This window comes from Orycteropus afer, unplaced genomic scaffold (genome assembly GCF_000298275.1).
Source record: "Orycteropus afer afer isolate SDZICR_OR568_19922 unplaced genomic scaffold, OryAfe1.0 scaffold00059, whole genome shotgun sequence".
In the NCBI taxonomy this organism is placed as follows: Eukaryota; Metazoa; Chordata; class Mammalia; order Tubulidentata; family Orycteropodidae; genus Orycteropus; species Orycteropus afer.
In genome coordinates this window covers 7,420,493-7,444,058 of record NW_006921646.1, presented here as the reverse complement: position 1 = coordinate 7,444,058, position 23,566 = coordinate 7,420,493, and the positions used below count along the sequence as shown (strand labels likewise).

At 40.5% G+C, this 23,566-nt stretch overlaps 1 protein-coding gene across 1 annotated transcript in view; it reads right to left on the bottom strand.

Annotated features, from left to right (window-relative positions):
• Positions 1-23,566, bottom strand: part of ZFAND3 (zinc finger AN1-type containing 3) — a 502,295-nt gene that overhangs the window by 51,524 nt on the left and 427,205 nt on the right. Inside the window, exon 5 of the mRNA XM_007939417.2 lies at positions 6,135-6,302. Within this exon, the coding sequence (XP_007937608.1) occupies positions 6,135-6,302 (168 nt within the window). The remainder of the gene's footprint in view (positions 1-6,134; positions 6,303-23,566) is intronic.

The following is a 23,566-nucleotide window of genomic DNA, read 5'->3' as shown; positions in this document are numbered from 1 at the left end:
ACAGATGTTGTTGTTTGCCGTCGAGTCGCTCATAGCGACCCCCTCCTTGGGTTTCCGAGGCAGTATCACTACGGAAGTAGGATTGCCCAACCTTCCTTCCGAGGAGTGGCCAGATAGGTCTATAAAATAAATAATCACACCCATGAAGAATGTGCTCCTTAGAACAATCAAAGACACAAGCGCAAAAGGGCAATATTTGCTTAAAACCAAAGATGAGAAGGCAGAGAAGGACAGGGAAACCAGATGAATGCAAATGAGGAGAGTGCTGACATACTGAAGGGATTGCAACCAATGTCATGGAACAATATGTGAATGAATTACTGATTAGAAAACTAATTTGCTATGCACATTTTCACCTAAAGCAAAATAAAATCTATTAGTTAAAAAACAAAACAAAACAAACCACTATCTGAAGATCGGAGCTCTGGTGGCATAATGCCTAAGGCGTTTGACTGCTAACCAGAAGGCTGGCAGTTCAAACTCACCAGCCACTCCTCGGAAGGAAGGTTGGGCAACCTATTTCCGTAGCGATACCGCCTCAGAAACCCAAGGGGAGTTCGCTATGAGTTGGCTCCTACTCGACAGCAGTGTGTTGCACTGTGCATCTGAAGATCTATTCTGACATACTTGCTTAGGTTAGAAGCCAGACATCACTTTTAAAAAGCTTTCCAGGATTTAGAACTGCCTTGTGCAGTTCCTCAGACTAACAGCATCAACGCTTCCTGGGAACATGTTAGGAATGCACGTTCTCTGGCCCATTCTAGACCTCCAAATTGGAAACCTGTGATGGGGCCCAGCAATCCATGTTTTAACAAGCCCTCCTGATAAATCAGATGTCTACTCAAGTTTGGAGGAGCTCTGGGAGCATTGTACCTAATGCATTTGACTGCTAGCTAGTAAGCTGGAGGTTCAAACCCAACAGCCACTTCTCAGAAGGAAGATTGGGCAATCTACTTCCATAGTAATAATGCGTCAGAAACCCAAGGATCCAACTCGAGGGCAGTGAGTGAGTGAATTAGTGACTCAAGTTTGAGAACCACTGACTAAAACTATGAGTTTTGGGGGAATTTTCATCTATATTCTCCATGAAACGTTTTGTGAATAGTAGTATCTCAACAGGGAGCTCTGGTAGCATAGTGCTTAAGGCACGTGACTGCTAACCCACCAGCCATTCCTCAGAAGGAAGGTTGGGCAATCTACTTCCGTAGTGATACCGCCTCAGAAACCCAAGGAGGGGTCGCTATGAGTTGGGGCCGACTCGATGGCATGTAACAACAACGACATCTCAATAAATGCTTGCTGAACTTGATCAGACAATAAATAAGGCAGACACGACCACTGAGGCACTGGCAGATGATACACTATTCCAACCAAAAACCAAACTCACTGTCATCGAGTGGATTCTGACTCATAACAACCCCCTTTGGGTTTCCAAGGCAGTAAATCTTTATGGAAGTAGATTACCCAGTCTTCCTTCTGCAGAGCAGCTGGTAGATTTAAACTGCCAACCTGGTGGTTAGCAGTCAAATGCCTTAGGCACTGTGCCACCAGAGCTCCTTAAAGGCACCAGAAAATGGCATCATTTTGAATTTTTAAATGGACTCATTAGCAACTGTGATATGCAGATAACACAACTCTATTTGCTGAAAGGGAGGATGGCTTAAAGCTCTCCCTGATGATCAAAGACTACAACCTTCAGTATGGATTACACCTCAACATAAAACAAAAATGCTCACAACTGGACCAATAAGCAATATCACAATAAATGGAGAAAAGATTGAAGTTATTAAGAATTTCATTTTACTTGGATCAACAATGAACACTCCTAGAAGCAGTAACCAAACAATTAAGTAAGGTATTGCACTGGGCAAATATGCTGCAAAAGACCTCTTTAAAGTGTTAAACAGCAAACATGTCACCTTGAAAACTAGGGTGTGCTTGATCCAAGCCATGGTATTTTCAATCACCTCATATGCATGTGAAACCTGGACAATGAATAAGGAAGACTGAAAAAGAATTGATGCCTTTGAATTGTGGTGTTGGTGAAGAATACTGAAAATACCACAGGCTGCCAGAAAAAATGAGTAAATCTGTCCTAGAAGTGGTGCAGCCAGAATGCTCCTTAGAAGCAAGAATGGCCAGACTTTGTCTCTTGCACTTTGGTCATCAGGAGGGATCTGTCCCTGGACAGATATCATGCTTGGTAAAGCAGAAGGTCAACAAAAAAGACGACCCTCAACAAGATGGACTGACACAGTGTCTGCAACAACAGGCTCAAACATCACAATGATTATGAGGATGGTGCAGGAGCAGGTACTGTTCTGTTCTGTTGTGCACAGGACGGCTGTAAGTCAGAACTGACCCTGCAGCACCTAACAACAGAAAGTTAGATTACTCAAGAGGTTAGTAGAAGCATTGTTGTCCTAAAAGGGAGCATATCTGCTTACAGTTTAAGTCACTGTCAACTGGAAATATGCAATTACTTAATGCAAACTCTTAGACGAGTGTTTAAAAATTATTTCTGTGGTCCTGGGAAGCAACACACAGTGATTTAAAAGCCCTGCTGTGTGTATCATAAAGGTCTGCTTAGAGAACACAGCATTCATGTGGCTGTGATGTAACCCCGGTTTGATGAGGATGGCCAGATTTTAAAAGAATATACTCTAGGTGGCATTCAGGGAGACAAGCCTCCTGCAATGAGAATAAGCTGATCAATTTGCCTACTGAGTAGAAAAAGAAACAAATAAATCCATTTTTATGCAACTGTTTTCTATCTTGAGAAGTTAAACTGTTGAAGATGCTGTAGGATTCAGGGTATCATCCCAGTCTTACCACATACCTTTTCTAATTGGCACCCTGAAAGATTTCACAGGAAATGGGTGTTACTTTGGTATTACTGATTTAAAGGTTATCTAGTCATAGTGAGGCAGCAGAGAATTCATCTTCAAAATTCACCTCCTTATTGAAAGCTCAGGGAGTGTCTTGGCAATTAACAATTCCTATCACCTCTAGCTGTTCCCTATGTGAGAAAGCTCAGAACTCGCTTTACAAATTGCTCTTTTGAAGATCAAAGAGAAGCTGAATGTGTCTGTGTGTGCTCTCGATGAGACTGTAATTTAATGGAATTTTTAGAGAAGGCTTCACTAGCAGTGTTTCAATGACAGCCCCAGGGCGGAGGATTCAGGGGAGCTTGGCCACTCTCCCCTTTGGAGCATCTTCCCTGCCTTTAATTGGCACCTCATTAGAAATTAATGAAAATGACATCCTCTGTTCTTCCTGCTCTAGGCATTGAATGCTACAAAAAGGCCCATCACAATTCATAACACATTCAATTTATATAGCAATGGCTCTTAAGCATTATTTATGAGATGTGAATTTCTTGTCAGCAGTTAATAACCTGTACAGAGTGGAAGGGAAATGGAAAAAAAGATTGTAGGGGGAAATTATATATATTTATATATATGTAAATAATTTTTTTCACACCCCCCCCCACAGTGGAGGTGTTCTGTTTGAGTTCAAAACACTTTTCTGAGTCTTCACGTTCAGTAGTAAATTATTGTTTTCCCCCCCCTCCATCTAAAACCTTTCAGGGCAGCAGTTAAATCTCTCTCCAGCACTCCATGCATCCTCAAGGAAACAGGCTACACATCTCACCCTTTCCTAAAGAGATCCAAGCAGACAGGCAGGAGGAACACAAGAACTATTTGTCAAAGATAGTTCCTGAGGTGTATGTTATCATTGCTTTCCTTCATCTTTTAAAGTGTGGCAGTTGACTCAGTCATTTTTTCAGGGCACAGAAGTGTAATGCTCTCAGGGGGCCAAACTGAACTCCCAGCTGTCTCTAGGAAGGCTACATCTGGAGAGACTAGAGAAAATGCAGAACTTTTTTTTTTCATCTTCCCCAGCAGTAAAGTCAAATCTCCCTAACAAGTAGATCCTCAGAACTGGGCACAAGCCAAGGGACTACTTGTTAGATCACTTAAAAAGGGTGCATGTCTGGTAAAGAGCTCAGCAGAGTAATCTGTACCTACCAGAGAAAGTCACATTGGCTTCACTGAGGAGCAATGAAGTCATCTATCATGTATTTCTAGATTCTTTCAGCTGGGCACCAAGACCTTAGGAAATTAGTGGTTTGCATCAAAGCTGAAGGGTCAACTGGGAGACCTGGTCATAACACTGCTGGGTCTCACTAAATTGAACAAATTCTTACTAAATTATGAATTCTCATTGCTTGTCTGACAAGAGGAACTAGTATTAGCCACTGCCAGAGGCAAGAAAGCACACCTGATGGACCAATTGCTTGATCCACTATGACAAATCCTATGTAATACCCAGGATTCAGTTACTCCCAAGATTGAAACAAAAACGTAAGACAGAAAAAAAATCCCATAAATCTGATTTAGGGACCAAAGACCTGTGTTATTAAAGCAACAGGTAAAACAGCCAGCTAGGCTCCACAACACTGGAACTGCTAAACTCCCCAACAGTTTAAATGAAGACCAAAGAAGGAATGATCACACTACAAAAGATCAGACAAATTCTTTAGTCTGGAAGTAGTTGGTTAGTCATCAGACTCCAGAGTTTCAGTAGCTCTGCAAAGTATTCCTGCCCTACACCTCAACCAAGAATTCTAACTTACCTGGCAGAGTTGAGTAAGGTTCTGGACTCACCTGACTCACAATGAACACAACTGAAGTCAATAAACTTAAGACGATCTCTGCTCCCATCTCTTACTCTATCTAGCTGCCTTCTTTGTTCACTTTCTCACAAGCATTGAGTAGTAGAAACAAATGCCAAGCTAAAGAAATAAGACACCTGGATTCCCTATCCTGGTACCTTTCTCTTCAGTTGAACAAATTCTGATCTTGCTGAGTACCACCACACAGAGTATGCCCATGATGAGAATAAGAGTTCCTGAGACTCCCTCCTCCTCATTTCAAACAGGGCAGCAAAGGCTGTCTCTTTAGTAGATGGAGGACTTCCAGTGACTGCAATGTTGTAACTGCTTAGCAAACTATCTAGTCCAGACTGCTAGTAACAGCACTTGTAGGGGATCTATGGCTATCCTAAAGATGAGAGGAATCTTCCAAAGCTAACTCCTCAGGACAAAGAATATAGGGTTCTCTGAGGCTAGAGCCAGGCCTTAAAGCTGACCTGATGACAATTTTATGCCATAGAACAATTTTATAATCCTATGCTTTAAAACAGGAGCTCTGGTAGCATAGTACCTAAGGCATGTGACTGCTAACCAGAAGACTGGAGGTTCAAACCCATCAGCCACTCCTCAAAAGGAAGACTGGGCAATCTACTTCCATAGAGATACTGTCTTGGAAGCCCAAGGGGGGGTCTCTACGAGTCAGATCCAACTCGACGGCAGTGAGTTTGGTTTGGTTTGCTTTAAAATTAGGAAATAAAAACAGAGACAGAAAAACTGTAAGTCAGCCTAAAATAATGCAGCTATACAACTTGCTCCTATGTGACATGATCTATGTGGTCAAGGAGAAAAGAAGGATTGGCCTAAGTTTTGTTCTGCTGTGGGTAGGCAAAAAGTTTTTTAAAATAAAACCCTGTGTAGCGATGCTAAGAGTTGGTATTATACTGGAGAATACAGAAATAAAGATTACTTTAAAATTATGTCTAAAATGTTAAGTGACTAGATAAAATAGGATTTAAAGAAAATTTTCCAATCAAACTTTAATTTAAAAGGGATACGGAGAAGAGTTGTTTCATTTATCAACAATAATAAGAAGCTCATTCTAAATTAATTTAATATCTAAATTTTATGGTATATATCCCACAATTGAGTTAGTTTGGTTAATTTCTATGTAACTCATCAACGTGAAGGAATTAGAGTAAAGGTGATAGAGAGAAGTTGAAAGCAGTGACAATGTAACTCTAAAGAAACACATTTAAGAGTAACTGAGGATGTCTGCCTTTCTTGTATGTGTGAGAGGAAATGAAGGATATTTAGAAGCAAGAACCTTCCACTCCTGAAGTCTGAAGCTCCAGGCCTACAGCTGAGTGAGGTGCTCAGGAGAAGAATGAAGAACTTCAGCTTCTCACAAATATTTTACAAAATAGTGCCCAGGTGACAAAAACACCGTCTCCATCACACCACTAGGGGAGATGCTTACCACAGCGACATGATCCCAATTCCTGCTGCACCAGCTCCAGTTTGGTTTGGCACTGGAAACACCGACGTCGACTCTTCTGTTTAGATCGACTGGTTTCCTCGGACCGTTCGGTATTCTCCAGTAGTCGTGGCCGTTTTACTGGTGAAGCCTCATTCTCAGAGTGTGAATCTGATCAAAACAATACATTTGGGGATCAGGATTAGTGTCTGTCCTGGTAAGCACTGCTCATTAATGAACTGCCAGGCATTCTCCCAGCTCGGCGGCTTTCATTTTCTAGGAACTGGACTTGTGTGAACAAGAGAACAAGTTTTGATTCCACAGCAAAAAACCATGACAAGCGTGTACCTTTAGGGTAGACTTCTGACAAACAAGCAAGGCCTAAGCTTGGAGAGGAAGCTGAGAGTGGCTCAACAAAAATCAGTTCTACGTTGTTGTTTTTTTAAAATATCTAAGCTAACCCAGAGAGTACAAGCAGTTGGACCTGTGGGCTCAGGACCATGTTTGCAGGGGACATCAAGCTCAACTGGCATAACATACTACACAAAACACTGTCCCGCCTCCTACTTTGGCGAGTAGTGATTTGGATCGTAAAAGCTTGCATACAGCCATCTAGATGCAATGGTGGGTCTCTCCTCATCCAGAGCAAAGAAGGAAGAAAACCAAAGATTCATGGAAAGAATTAGTCCTGGCGACTGGTACACAATGAGATGCACAGCCTATAGGACTATGAGATCACAAGAACTTGATGGTGCCCTGTTACCACTGTCAACCACTCAGAGGGGGATCTATGGAGAAGATCCTGGATGGAGAGAGAGAATAATGTGGAACAAACTCACAATCATTTGGGGGGGTGGGGTGGGGAGAGACCAGGTTTGCTGGTCTGATAGAGCCTGGTGGAAGCACTGAGACTATGGCCCCTAGCTGCCCTTCAGGTCTGAATTGAACCCACACCTGTGGCTTCCAGCTAAACGAAAGGCAGGCATATTAGTTCAACATGTACCTGAAGTAGACATACTCCTTGGAAAGAACAATCATGGGAGAAAGAAGGGCTGTTTATGCACAGGGAGACAGTTCAGGGGGCAGGAGTACATGGAGGTATGGACACAGGGAAGGGTAACTATCAGGAGGAAGTGGGAGGGGAGCTATTGGATTATGGTAAATTATAATCAAGGTCTTGAGACAATGTGTATGTGAGCTGCTGTATGGAAAGAGAATTTGTTCTATAAACTTTCACCCAAATCACAATTAAAAAAAAAAAAAGAGGACAGTATTTGTCCATGGATAGAGATGGGAAGGTAGGAGGGGATGGGAGGAAGGACAAATGGAAGGGGTGGGCGTAAAGAGAATGTGGGGATTGCAGTAAATGTCACAAAAGAGAACCTGTATGGATTGCTGAATGGAAAAACAATTTGCCCTGTAAACTTTCACCCAAATCACAATTTTTTTTTTTTAAAAAGTTCTAGGCTAGAAAGAAGGACACAGGTAAAAAGTAACTACAGGGAGGAAGTGGGAAGAGATCTGTTACATTGTGGAGACTGCAATCAATGTCATGAAACAAAATGTGCATGAATTGTTGAATGGAAAACCAATTGCTCTGTAAACTTTCACTCAAATCACTCACACACACACATACACACACACACGCACACGCACACGCACACACACACAGAGATGATGTTCTAGAACATTTAATGACCAAAAAAAAAAAAAGCTAAGCTAGTCTCCATGAGATCATTCCAGCTGGAGGGGGACTGTCTCTTTGTAACCCTTCCTTGGGCTCTGGCTCTTTATTGCTTCTATTTGTTATTTACCTATTCTTGGGGATTTGCTTACTTTCAAGTAGACTGCAATTTCTTAGAGAAAAAGACTGTGTTTTTATATGTTTCTTTATATCACCATGCTTAGCACCATTCCACAGCCAAAGCCAGTGCTTTGATAGGTTATCCATAATCTTCTCTAGTAAAAACTCGTATTTTCACTCCCAAACACAACTAAACACATAAAAACGAAGTTCTAAACTTCAAAATTTCAGTTGCCCCATGACCTCCATTGTGGGGTAGTACAGACGCAGCACCTGACATCACAACCTTAGGGCTGGTGCCAAATTGGCAGGTGAAAATAGATGTAGTATATAACCATCTGTGGTTTTTATAACCTTAAATGCAAAAAAAGTTCATGTCACAAGCAGACTCTAAATAACTCTTTCCTTCAAAAAAAGCAGCAGTTGGAGGCTGTATTTCTGGAAAAGCCATCTCTGCATACTGAGGATATACTTTCTGCCAACATTCCAAAGTGGTTTGTACTAAACCACCTCTGGAACGCAATATCTACACAATCTTCCAAATACTTCCAGAGCCCACTTCTCAACTCCTACCCCATGGTCCAAGAAATCACCATCTTGTCTACCTAGTACAAAAGTCTCTTAACTGGTGTTTTGGCTACCTAGTGCCACTCTAACAAGAATATACCACAAATGGGTAACAACAGGAGCTTATTATTCTCTTACAATTTTGGAGGTTTTAAGTCGAGTTCAAAGCGCCAGGCTCTAGGGGCTGGGTGAAAGCCCCTCAACCTTGGGCTTCAGCTCTACCTCCTGCTCCTGGCCCACAGAAGCTGGAGGCTGACAAGCCCAAGGCTGACAAGTAAAAAGGCACAGTCCCAATGTTACCAAACAACACAGCAGGCCATTAATTCAGGTCTACTGAAAGTCCCAAGGTTGGCAAAGCACGGCAGGCTGCGGAACAATGACATGGCTACATGCAGGGTTCAAGCACACCATAAGGCTAAAGATCTATCCCAAAGCTTCTCCTTATATATGGGAAGCAGACCACATCCCTAAAGCAGCTACTCAGATGACAGACTCCACCATAGAGTTGATTGCCAGTCTCATCATGGGGAGTAACGACCATCAGCTGCCCAGCCACTCAACCAGGCCCAGCCAAGGTGACAACAACCTTAACTACCACAACTGATCTCCCTGCTTATACCCCTGCCCCTAGAGTCTCTTCTCCAAACAGCAGCCCAAGTGATTTCATTAAAAATTAAATTAGTATCAAGTCACTTCCCTGATCAAAATCCTACAGTAGCTCCCCACCTCGGAGTAAAAGTCTAAAATACTATCAGCCTCAATATGCCCTGTATGATTTGTGCCCCCACCCTATCTCTCTCACCTTATCTCCTTATTGTCTCCCACCTCAGGGTCTTTGCACCTTTTGTTCCCTCTGTCTAAAATACTCTTCACACAGACACAGATCTAAATGGGATCCCATCTCTTTTAAGTCTTTGCTCTAAAGTCACATTTTCAATGAAGCCTTTTTCCTGGATGACTCTGTCTAGGCATCTGGTTTATATTCTTCCACAATACTTAATCTTTTAACATGAACCCCAAGAGGAATATAAACTCCAGGAGGGCAGAAGTTTTGCTTGCTTTGTTCACTGGTGTGTCCTTCATGCCCACAACTCAGTATTTCTTGAATCAATGAATCTTTTCTCAGGCCATCCTGATTTTAAAGTGGCTCTAGTGAGAAGCAGCAACTTGATGGATATACTTTTGTGAAGGCTGTGTATTCCTGTCTCCAGCCTCCCTTTGTGTGAGGAAGATGCTGCACTTCACCAGGAGTGCCCCCTGGTCTCAACAGTGAGGATGAACAGTTTACTTACAGTTCTCCAACCCAAATGCATTGTGCACAGACATACAGAGGGCATGCACAATTCATTCTTTCATCTCATTTAATTCTTCCAGTCCTCCATGGCATTTTCCACCAATACAAATCAACTAAAGAAGACCTTTGATGAAAACAAGCGAAAGCAAGTTCAGCCTATTTCCCACCTCTACTGAGTGAAGCTGTTCACATCTGGTCTGTGGGCATGGTGACTGAGGCAGCCACAAACATTCCAGACCCCCTCCCACTTACTTTACAAGAGCAACCATCTAACTGTAAATGATTACAAAGCAGCCAGCCAAAATGAATTCACCATGTATGACCACACATTGCTCTTTAGAAAGTCCCTTTTCAAAAACTAACAATGGCAGTATTTGTATTAATAACACTATTTAGATACATTTTTACAGGGCGTGGACACAAGAAGTGAAAATTCCAGAGTAAAAACTGTAACCAAACAACAATGCTAGTTCTGAGGTAAGGTCTTAAATCTTAAGTATCCACCTAATCAACCCCCATCCTCACCCAGGGGGTGCCAGCAGGGTGCGTGTGTCCCGTACAAGACCAGAAGTTAGTTAAAGCCTTTTTGTTGATATTGTTAAAATCCGCAGGACCCTGACATACTTCTATGTATGCCAGCATACTTCTAAAGTAAAAAGGACCTCTCAGACCCTGAGCCGAAAAAACATTCACACCACTAGCTGATAAAACTGAGTGTGTCTGGAGAAGCACAGTTCACATTCAAAGCCCTTTTCCACTTGAGTCTGTCCTCCAAACTATCAAACATGCTGTCTATCTGCAAAGCATACTCCCATTTCTTTACTGCAAGGAAAAATTAACTATTTTAAATAAGCAAGAGAATAACATAAAGAAAATGCTTTTTAATGTATCATCCCTATTATTAGAACATAGCATTCATATTTATAAAACTGTAATCATTGGTTATCACCAAACAACCCATTTGGTGAGACCTCAAAAACTGGCAACTAACCTAGCCTTGACCTCTTTTCCTCTAATTCCACAGGAATAAGTCTACATGGTCCCACGCTAAGATCTCCAACTTTTAAGCCCTGGGAATATGCCTGCTTATCCTTCACTCAGCTGATGGTCTATTAGATAGAAAGATATTCTTGTGCCTTCTAATGACCCCTACCATAAAGAGGGAAAAGGGGCTCCCCCTAAACTGTTTATCACCCTCCATACAACACCATCCAGGAAGATGAGTATGTTACATATAACTTCTTGGTGAAGCAAACCATTCGTTGGCATTTTCTCACAATTCAACTTAGTGTTTTAATTAGAACTCAATGAAATAAATAGCAGTCTGCAGGATCATCATTATATCTGCATAAGAAATTATATCTCCTCTGTTAATTACTTAATGAAACCCTGTGCCACTGGATGAGTTGCCTAAAAAAGAGAAACAGATGTCCACGACAGAGATTCTAGTTATATAGCAATGAACTAAATAATTCAACTATTCAATTAAAAATTTTATGTCAATTAGAAAATGACTATCAGAAAGAAAAAAAAGAAACATGGCCAATACTAAAGTAACCCTTATATCTTCCATTTTTCAATAAATTAAACTTTGGTTACGTTTGCTCACAAATACCATTCCCTTTACCCTCAAAGCATTTTCAATTTCTTGAACAACAAAGGGATGCACCCAACAGTTTATTTGCATAATCTGAACTTGGGCAGTAAGGGTTAAATGTGGAGAGAAAGGTGAACTGAAATAACTAGCATGGAGCTTTTATCTGTCAAAAGAAATGAGTCCTTGCTGGAGCATGCTTATTAGCAGCGGGAGGAACCTTAGTAGCAAGCTAGAAATTGTTCCCACCCCAGGAGTTAAGAGTAAAATATCCCCTACCTTCTTCTTTTTCCCCCTTAAATTTTATTTTGTTGTTGTTGAGAATATACAGCAAAACATACAACAATTCAACATTTACAATTTAGTGACATTAATTATATTCTTTGAGTTGTGTGACCGTTCCCACCCTCCTTTTCTGAGTTGTTCCTCCCTCATTAACATAACCTTACTGCCCCCCAAGGTTCTCAGCTAATCTTTCAAATTGTTATTATCAATCTGATCCCATACAGGTAAATTCTTAAAAAGAGTATAATGCTCAAGGCAGACTTTTTTTTTTTTTTTTTAATTGTGATTTGGGTGAAAGTTTACAGAGCAAATTCACTTTCCATACACAAACTGTCTCATGACACTGATTACAATTTACCCCAATGCAACAGCTCCCCTCCCACTTCCTCCCGATAGTTACCTCTTCCCTGTGTCCATCCCTCCATGCACTCCTGTCCCCTGAACTGTCTCCCTGTGTATAAGCAGCCCTTCTTTCTCCCCAAGGCAGACATTTTTCACTAGTTAAGCTAAACTATTGTTTGGTTTTAAGAAGACTTCAGGGGATATTTTTGGTTTAAGATTTAGAGATTATCTTAGGGCAATAGTTTCAGGGGTTCATACACCCTCCATGGCTCCAGAAAATCTAGAGTCCATGAGAATTTGAAGTTCTGTTCTACACTTCCCTTCTTTTGAACAGGATTATTCTATGGAATCTTTGATCAAAACGTTCAGTAATGGTAGCCAGGTACCAGCCAGTTCTTCTGGTCTCATGGGAAAGGAAGCAGTTCTTCATGGAGGCAATTAACCACACATTCCATATCCTCCTCCTATTCCTGACTGACTAACTTCTAATTAAGATCCTTCATAAAGGGCCAGCAAAGCAGAGTTTTTTCCCCCAGTATACTTTTTCTTGAGAACATGATCTTGAATTTGGATATACATATACAAGAATATATACAAGAGGCACCACACTCCCATGCCAGACCCACAGTTCTTGGTACTCATCAAACCACACCCCACAAACGCCTCACACATACATACACACACACTTATTTTTAACAAAATGAGAAAGATATCACATCCAGTATTCTAATCAAAGGAGCTCTGGTAGCATAGTGGCTAAAGCACTTGACTGCTAACCAGAAGGCTGGTGGTTCAAACCCACCAGCCACTCCTCGGAAGGAAGGTTGGGCAATCCTACTACCGTAGTGATACTGCCTTGGAAACCCAAGGAGGGGTCGCTATGAGTTGGGGCCAACTCGACGTCACATAACAACAACAACAACATTCTAATCAAGAGTCTGATGAAGAATTTAACATGATTAAATGAGGAAGGGAAGTCTTAAAAAAAAAAAAAAGTATTTTACCTATTAGCTCTAGAAGTTCAAAGGTAATCACTGTTTAATTTACGAGAGAAACTAGTACAGTGATTTTAAACATACAACCTTTTGAAGACAAAAATTCATCTAATTGTACTTTCCTAGCCAATCTCAGAAAGCAGTGATAGCACTTTCAATTTAGGAACACAGTTTAACTGGAAAGATTGACTGGAGACAACAAACAGAGTTACTTCTTTTAAAATTCTGTTTTGTCTCTGACAGAAATCCACATTTGTTCTTTATTGTCACTGTTCTTGTCTTTATTACTCATGTTCTCTCCCAAAAATTTCCAAATAAATGGTGTCAGGTCTGTCAGAGTTGAATCCCAAGCTCTCTTAATTTCCCATCACTGTACAGTTGGCAGCCTGCAGATACCCAGGGCTGCTAACCATGACTGTGACCTTCTGACATATCTGGCTGGCTCTTAGTCCTCTGTGTACGTCAACACCCACAATTTAGAATAGGACAGTGGGAGAAGCAAAGTGTTAACAAAGGAAAGGAAGCCATCCTCTACTCCCTTCACCTACACCTTTCCGAACTTCAAAGAAAGAAAGATGAATCTGTTTAATCTGGGACTCCATGACAGCTTCTGAGGTACTCAATCAGTTTTTTTTTTAGAACCTATCACTATCTCTTGACAGACTGACATTTATGATCCCAACAGCCTGTGCAAACATCAGTAAGAGCAATAATTAATGAACCCTCACACATCACTGCTGTCTTTCCTTCCACCATTTAAAAGGAGCAAAAGCTGCTAAAACCTCTGTCTACGAAAAGCACCACATTCTCACTGGAAAAACTGATAAAAGAGACTTGAAGAAATCAGTTTTACAGGCACTTTCTGTGATTTTCTCCATGCTTTGCTTTCAGAGTGTATGCAGGGATTAGATTCAGCTTCTCCAGGTATTTCAGTCTGTGTGCCAGGACAATAAACTCTCCTTTGTTACTCATTAAAAAAAGAAAGAAAAAAAAGAAAATCTGTTCCTTCTGGGATTTTCCCATTCTCTCTTATTTTCCTAATGGACCTAAAACAACTGTGAAATGATATCTGTTAAAAAGCTATTACAAGGACAGAGAAAGAAGTTCAAGTCTTTGAAAGAGGCTGACGGCTAAAATTTTGTGGAGAATGTTGTCATTTTCAGTTGATATATGATATGGGGATGAATCCAGTTTGAAATACGGGCAATTACTTCTAGGATGCCATGTCCTAGATCATACCATTTTAAAGGTCAGTTGTTTTCAAACTGCCAGGAAGTACTATTCTTAAACTTTCATCCTCCACTGTTGCTGCTGTCTGCTCCCATACCCCCGGCAGTTTATTTTCTCTGGTTATTTGCATTATCTGCTATTAGAGATATCTGAGGGCAATCTCCTTTTCCATCACAACCTCAAGACTGAAAGCAGACCTCTAACTCTTCCTCCCTGCTGGGAACCCACGATCAGGAGACCTAGAGTAGCTGATCAGGGAAGTCAACTATGTTGGGAGTTTTCAAAGTCTCAGTCCTCCTCAATATGCTCAAAGGATGTTGTTGCATGCACCACTGAGTTGATTCCCACTCATAGCAACTATGTATGACAGAGCAGAACTGCCCCATAGGGTTTCCCAGGCTGTAATCTTTACTGGAGCCAACTGTCAGATCTCTTCTCCTGCAGATTTGCTCGTGGGTTTGAATCACACTGACCTTTCAGGTGGCATCTCAGCACTGCTAAGTGCCACCATGGCTCCATTCATGGGACATAACCCAATCAAAAATCTAAGCAAATGATGCAACCACTGTGGAAAGCACTATGGTGATTCCTTAAAAAGTTGGAATTAGAAATACCATTTGACCCAGGTATTCCATTACTAGGTATATACCCTAAAGAAGTGAGAGCCATGACAAGAACAGACATATGCACACCCATGTTCATCACAGCACTATTTACAATAGCCAAAAGATGGAAACAACCTAGGTGTCCTTCAACTCAGGAATGCATAACTAAACTATGGTACATACACACAATGGAATACTATGCAACCCTAAAGAATAATGTAGAATCTGCAATACACTGCATAACGTGTATGAACTTGGTGGACATTATGCTGAGTGAAAGAAGTCAATCACGAAAGGACAAATATTGTATTAGTCCATTATTGCAAAAGTCAAGGAATGGTTGATTTATGGAAGGAAATTTTTTTTGTTGGTTACTAGGGGTGGGAGGGAAGGAGAGGGAACGCTGTTAGATAGGGAGAGACAAGTATTGATTTGGGTGAAGAGAAGGGCAATGTACCAAATGTAAGTGATCAATATGGTGGCACTGAGGAAGAGGAAGACATAGAGAGGTACATGGGCGGTAGGGACAACAAAGATGAACCCTTTTGCACATACAGTACTGCGCTGTCAGTGAAGGCAGACACAGGTATATGGGTGGATAGATGGGTGGACAGGCTGAACTATTAGCTATGTCTATGCAGCAGGGAATGTATCTAATACTATGTATAGGGTTGGCAGATAATGGTTCTACAAGTATATTTGTATGTTCTGTAAGAATTCCCACGGGTATCGTAGAGCTGACAAGGGACAAGGTTGTAGTCACTTCTTGGTCACAGCCAGCTACCCAGAGGGACTGAGTAGTTGAAACTGTGGGCTTGGGACCATAGTCGCAAGGGACATCAAGCTCAATTGGCATAACATACTGCACAAAACATTGTTCCACCTCCCACTTTGGTGTGTAGCGACTGGGATCTTAAAAGCTTGCAAGCAGCCATCTAGATGCAACAATGAGTCTCTCCTCGTCCAGAGCAAAGAACAATGGAGAAAACCAAAAATTCATGGAAACAATTAGTCCTCATGACTGGTACACCATGCAATCCTATGAGACCAGAAGAACTAGATGGTGCCCGGCTACCACTGTCATCCACTCAGGGGGATCTAAAAAGGTCCTGGATAGGGAGGAAGAACAATGCGGAACAAAACTCAAAATCATTTTTGGGGAAAAAAATGGACTAGGTTTGCTGGTCTGATAGAGCCTGGTGGAACCACTGAGACTATGGTTCCTAGCTGCCCTTCAGGTCTGGAATTGAACCCACACCTGTGGCTTCCAGCCAAACAAAAGACAGGCAAATGAGTTGAACATGCACCTGAGGTAGATAGACTCCTTGGAGAGAACAATCATCGGGGGAAAGAAGGGCTGTTTATGCACAGGGATACAGTTCAGTGGGCAGGAGTGCATGGAGGGATGGACACAGGGAAGAAGTAAGTATCGGGAGGAAATGGGAGGGAAGCTGTTGCATTGGGGTAAATTGTAGTCAATATCATGAGACAATGTGTGTGGGAACTGTTTTATGGAAACTGAATTTGCTCTGTAAACTTTCACTCAAATCACAATTAAAAAAAAAAAAAACTTACAGCAGAGTTAAGTGGTACATTAATGATATGCAGAGTGCTAACAAACATAGTAATTTGGGAATGATATATGCTGTGTACATGGGGGCAGGAATATTAAGCAGAAGAGTCAAAGGTCAGAAAGGCTTTATGAAAGGCACTTGAAGAACTATAAATAGACAGATGATTTTAAACTAATATTTGTCATCTGCACATTCTTTTCTATCAGTCCTGCTTTTCAGAATATCTTTTGTATATAAGTTGCTGATCATCTCCTTCTCTTGGGTCCTACGGCACATGGAGAACACCAGTTTGATGGATTTTAGAGCAATAAAGCTGTTGTTTACCTCTCCCCTCTCTTTAGCCTCAACTGGTTCATTTTACTTTTCCCCTGGGGGTTCATGAACATGCCAATAGTCAGCTCATGGTTTTCTTTCCACTGTCTTCATTAATCTTCATACTGTTCCCACATGTCCCCTTGAACACATACATGGCTTTCACTGCCAAATTTTGTCTGTTATAGAAAATAATCAAGTAGGTCATGAATCTATCAGGAACTTTCTGAGCTCATTTTTAATTGTCTGTTTCTATTGTTTTAAGTCATCTGGTTCTAGAAAACTAATATGGATTTTGGTATTAGGAAGTAGGGTGCTGCTATAACAAATACTTAAAAATGTGGAACTGGCTTTGGAATTGGTTAATGGGTAGAGGGGCTTTTAGAATTCTCAGATGCTTGATAGAAAAAGCCTAAATTGCCTTCAAGAGATGACTGGTAGAAATATGGGCATTAAAAGTGATTCTGGTGAGGGCTCTGACAGAAGTGAGGAGCATACTGAAGGAAAGCTTCTACTGTCTTAGAAAATACGTATTGTGATTACGAACAGAATGTTGGTAGAAATGTGAAAATTAAGAGTGTTTCTGGTGAAGTTTCAGAAAAAAATAAGAAACATGCTACTGGACACTGGAGGAAAGACAATCCTTCTTTCAAAATGGTGGAAATCTTACTTAAATTGTGTACTACTGTTGGCTGAAAAGTAAAACTTTTAAGTGATGATCTGAGTATTTAACTGAGGATAATCCCAAGCAAAGTGCTTAAGGAATGGCCTAATTTCTCTTTGTTGCTTATATTAGAATTTAAGCAGCAAGAGATACATTGAAGAAGAAACTGTTAAACAAAAAGAACATAGCACCTGCTAATTTGGGAGGTGCTGGGCCTATTCAGATTGCAAAGGACAGGTGTGTGACTCATGGATCCAATCAACAATCTCAGCAGAAGCCAGGAACAGAGATGAAGTTACTCAAGAAGGATCTCTGGAGAACACTTTTGTCTAATGGTGTGGATCCCCTTGACATGCATGGGAGACTTCCAAGGTTTTTGAGAATGTTATATCTTTCTCTAATATCATTATACACTGCCAGCTTGGACTAAAGGAAACAGAGATAGGACACAATGAAGGAAAGCCATTAGACTTCTGGGATTTTACAGGCAGGAAACAACAGACAGAACTTCTTAGCAACAAACTTGTACTGCTCTTCAACAAATACAAAAAATGACTCTGAGAGTAGAGCTGTGAATGTAGAGGACAGAAAGGCTAAGGTAGGGGCTGAGCCTCCACAGGCCCAGAGGGCAGGACATCAGGCCACAAAGGGTTATTTATAAGTCTTGAAACCTAATGGAATTTACCCTGCTGAGTTTTGAACTTGTTTGGGACTGGTGACCCTTTTGTTCCTTCCAATTTCTCCCTTTTGTATGGTAGTATTTATTCTATGTCTGTTGTACAACTGCATTTTGGGAGATAGATCGCTTTCTTGTTTCTCAGGGCCACTGATGGAGAAAAATTTTCCCTGGGATGGATCACACCCTGAGTCTCACCCAAAACTGATTTAGATGGTGAGATTTAGGTCTTTTTGAGTTTATAGTATTGATTTTGGACTTAGAATTGATGCTGGAATGGGTTAAGATCTTGGGTGCTACTAGATGAGGTTAAAGGTATCTTGCGTGTGGAAAGGATATAAAATCTTGGGAACCAGTAGATACACTGTAGTAGACAGGAGTGCTCCCCTGCCCCACTTTCATGTCCACATGAAAACTTAAAATGTGATCACATTTGCAAACAGGGTCTTTGCAGGTGTAATAAGTTAAGGATACAGAGATTAAACCAACTTGGATTTAAGGTTGGCCCTACATTCAATGATTGACGGACTCATTAAGAAGAATGGACACACCCTTGGAGAGAACAATCATGGGAGAAAGAAGGGCTGTTTATGCACAGGGAGACAGCTCAGGGGGCAGGGGTGCATGGAGGGATGGACACAGGGAAGAGGTGACTATCAGGAGGAAGTGGGAGGGGAGCTGTTGCATTGTGGTAAATTGTCGTCAATGTCATGAGACAATGTATGTGAACTACTATATGGAAAGTGAATTTGCTGTGTAAATTTTCACCCAAATCACAATTTAAAAAAAAAGAAGAAGAGTGGACACAGAGAGAGACTCAGAGAAGGCCACATGAAGAAGACAGCAGAGAAAGGAGTGATGCAGCTACAAATAAGGAATGCTAAGAGCCACCAGGAGTTGAAAGACAGAAGGAAGGATTCTGCCCTAGAGCCTTTGGAGGGAGTGTGGCCTTACTGACACTTGGATTTAAGACTTCTAGAGTCAAGAACAGGAGCTCTGGTAGTGTAGTGCCTAAGGCACTTGACTGCTAACCAGAAGGCTGATGGTTCAAACCCAACAGCCACTCCTTGGAAGGAAGATGGGGCAATCTACTTCCGTAGCGAAGTCTTCCTTCTGAGGAGTGGCTAGTGGGTTTGAACCACTACCCTTCTGGTTAGCAGTGAAATGCCTTAGGCACTACACCACACAGAGCACATTAGGTGTTCCCTACTCAGAGTTGTATCAGTGTTGACACAGGTTCTACCAAAGACCCAAAGGGCTTAAGAGGGCTGAAGAACCTTCCCTTAAGAAAATGGATTATGATGGAAAAAATCAGTCCCATTTCAAAATCAGGGGTAAGAAATTCTGCGTACTCCCATTTTACAGATGAGAAAACAGAAGCAAAGGTTAAATGAATTTCCTAAGACAGAACTGGAATTTGACCCTAGGTAGCCTGGCCTAGAGTACTTGGTCTAAACAACTATGTTATCCTGTCTTCAATAGTTGTTGTACACATAAAACCAATCCACTGTCATCAAGTTGATTCTAATTCATAGCGAACCTACAGGACAGAGGAGAACTGCCATAGGGTTTCCTAGGCTATAATCTTTTTTAAAAATTGTTATTTTTTTATTGACTGTTGACAATATTTGTTTAATTAGTCCATTGTATTAGCATTTTCCTTTTAAAAGGTGTTACATTTAATATCTTCACAGAAAATTTAAATATCCAATAACAAGTTTAAAAAGAATTAAAGTAAAATGTTATATCAGAGGACAGAAACAATATAAAATTTTTCTCACATATTATTTGTACAATCAGTCCTACTACTAATTATTATTCATTGCCACTTGTTAGTCCTATTGTTTTGTTTAAATAGAATTTATGTAGCCAAAAAGTAAATAATACAGAATTTCAAATACTTATTTTTTAATAAAATATACATTATAAATACAATATATGATTTCAAATAAACATATTTGCCCCTTTGACAAAGGTTTCCACAGGTGACCCTGGGAAGACCCTACCCTGAGGAAGGGGCTGTCTCAACTAAATCACATTACTTTTCACCACAGATTTTTCAGTTGCTCAATGTAACGGACAAATTACCCTCAATAATCTTTCCTTTTAATAACTTGCTTAGGCATTTTACAACAACAATATTATAATGATCGAGTTTTTAAAAATACTAACAATTATAGCATCAGTAGAGTACAGAATAAAGTAACACTATTAAGGTGAGACAAAACACAGAGAAGATAAGGAAACCAAAGATTTCCTCCTCCAAGGCCACAAGCCCAGGTCTCCTAATTTCTGTTCCTTGACTATAAATCATGGTCTGTGGCCATGAGGGTTCAAAGACTTCCACAGTGCTAAAACTTACTCTTGAACATTTGTTTTATCTTTTTCAGTATTACTAGAAAATTGAGATTCACCATGATTTACTTTAATCTATCTAAAGAAAAAGAATTTTGAGTTTATGAAGTATCTATATATTCAGATTTATTTTCATAAGATGGGTATTAATGTTTTCTTAGAACAGTCATTTATTAGTTATATTGACTAAAGATATGAAATAAGTCTTCTATTAACTCTGCAGTTACATGAAGTCTAGAACTGTGCTACCTAAATATTCAATAATGACTGATGACGTTTTCAAATTAAGCCTTGAAAAATTACATAAATGCCTCCAGCCACTAGGTATGGTGCATGTGAATATGAGGGTGAATCCACTGATTCAAAGTTGGAGTCCCCCGGGGGGGGGTGTGTGTGCAAAGGTTAATGCCTTCTATGACTAACTGAAAGGATGGAGATTCGATTCCATTCAGAGGCACCATGGAAGAAAGGCTTAGTGATCTACTTCTAGGGGGTAGGGGGAACAGCCACTGAAACCCTATGGATCATAATTTTACTTTGACACAAATGGGATCACCATAAGTTAGAATCAACTCAACATGAACTGAACTGGTGGTGATGATGGTGAATGGAAGGAACAGGCCAGAAGTTTTCATATAATGTGGTCCCCCAACACCTTGATCTCCAATGTATAAATGACATACTCAGGGATTAACCATGCTCAGGCAAAGGTCCTGGCTCCTTTACCAGGAAGACTGAAATAAGTACCCTTTATAGAGAAACACTCTGGTAGCATAGTGCCTAAGGCACTTGACTGCTAACCAGAAGGCTGGCGGTTCAAATCCACCAGCCACTCCTCGGAAGGAAGGTTGGGCAATCTACTTCCATAATGATACGACCTCAGAAACCCAAGGAGGGGTCGCTATGCGTCGGGTCTGACTCGACGGCACATAACAACAATAGCATAGAGAAACACTAAGTATGAGGTCAGGGTAGAGAGATGGATAACAAAGAATGAGATGTTAACTGAAGTAATTTTTCTCCATTTTTGAGTTAAAAACACACAGAGACAAAACCTCAAATATTCCATGCAAATTTGCCTCATCCCTTTGAAGCTTAACTACCCTCCACAGGGTTTTTAATCTTACAATTGTTTTGCCTATTTGACATATACTGCAAGCTTGGAGCGCAGGGGTAGAATCAGCTAACTTTAGTACTTCACTGAAGCTCAACAACAATAATAAATATCACTATAATAGGTGACAAGTGCCTCATGATGGTAACCTTGCTATGAGAGATTGTCACCCTGTAGGTTTACTTCAGGTCTAACGTAAAGAAGAAACTGTTTGAACATTTATATTTTGCTATTTAAAAAATCAGCTGGAATGCATAACTGAGTAGTTGCTAAAATTAAGTAGCTGATTTGTTTTTAAACTATTTTTGTCCTTAATTTAACATCAGCTTAATTTACTTCCTCTCCCTACCTATCACTTAGCTTCTTTCCAAAATCTCATCTTTTGATTCATTACTCCTAGGGCATATTCCTTACGTTTATAGATGAATACTTCTACACCTCATTTTATCTTCTGATTTGAGGCTAAATGAACCTACAGTTAGAAAGATTTCTTAAAGAATATGATGTCAGTGTGCCCAGAGAAAGCACTGGACTTTTTATTTTTTTCTTTACAGAGTCTCTAGGTGGTACAAAGGTTAAGCACTTCACTACTAGCTGAAAGCTTGGCAGTTTGAACCTATCCACAGGCACCTTGGGAGACAGGCCTGGCAATCTGCTCCCAAAAGGTCACAGCCTTAAAAACCATATGGAACAGCTCTACTCTGCACATACTGGGTAGGAATGAGTCATGCTTGAATCCATGGCAACAAACAACATGAGCACATTACCAAAGCCAAACCACACTCATTGCCGTCGAGTCAGTTCCAACTCATAGTGACCCCTCCTTGGGTTTCCGAGGCGGTATCTCTAAAGGAGTAGATTGCTCAGTCTTCCTTCTGAGGAGTGGCTAGTGGGTTTGAACCACTACCCTTCTGGTTAGCAGTGAAATGCCTTAGGCACTACACCACACAGAGCACATTAGGTGTTCCCTACTCAGAGTTGTATCACTGTTGACACAGGTCCTACCAAAGGCCCAAAGGGCTTAAGAGGGTTGAAGAACCTTCCCTTAAGAAAATGGATTATGATGGAAAAAATCAGTCCCATTTCAAAATCAGGGGTAAGAAATTCTGCGTATTAATTTTTATTAGGAGAATTGTGTTTAGTCTGTATTTGAAATGAGAGAAGTGAGTACTTAACATTTTAACCTTAATTCAGTGCATTTTGCTCAACTGTCTTCTCTGAAAGAATTATCAAGATGTCTACTCTATAAACAACCATATTCAAAAGTCAACTATACATTGTATCAATCTTAAAAATCTCCCTTCTTAAAAACTGTTCTGTGTTACATAATTTCTTGATCTTAACAAATACATGCTGAAATAATTTTAAAAGGGCACCACGACTGCAACTACTCAAACAGTTCAGGATATGGGCATGTTACACACACATATATACAGCAATAAAGCCAATGTGATAAATGTTAACATCTGGGAAACCAGGGAGAAGGCTACCCAAGAATTCTTTGTAATATTCTTGCAAATTTTCTGTAAATCAAAAATTATGTTATTTATTCATTTATTGATTATGTATATCCCAGAATAAGGATACTATACTTGGAGATGACTGCCTAGACATTTTCCCCCAGAAATGCTGACACTACTTAGGTCTGATGGGAAAGGGCATGACAAAATACTTGTAGCAGTAAGGTCAAAGGTCATGCTTCTCCAACTTTGTAGTGAAGAACACTTACCTGTAAAGCATACTTCAAAGTCTGTCATAAACTTTTTAAAAACTATTTTATTGTGTTAAATATATATACACTCACTCCTCAAATATCAGGATGGTTACGTTCCAAAGAGCAGGTCATTATGCAAAAACTGGAGTTACGTGAAAACAGAAGATGACAACATGGAGAATAACTACATCATTACATAACTGCCACATTTCATCATTACATAACTACCAACCCACTGAGAATTATGGCCCAGCTAAGTTTATACATAATCTTAACCATCACAGCCAATGTTAACTCTCACCTCGCACTT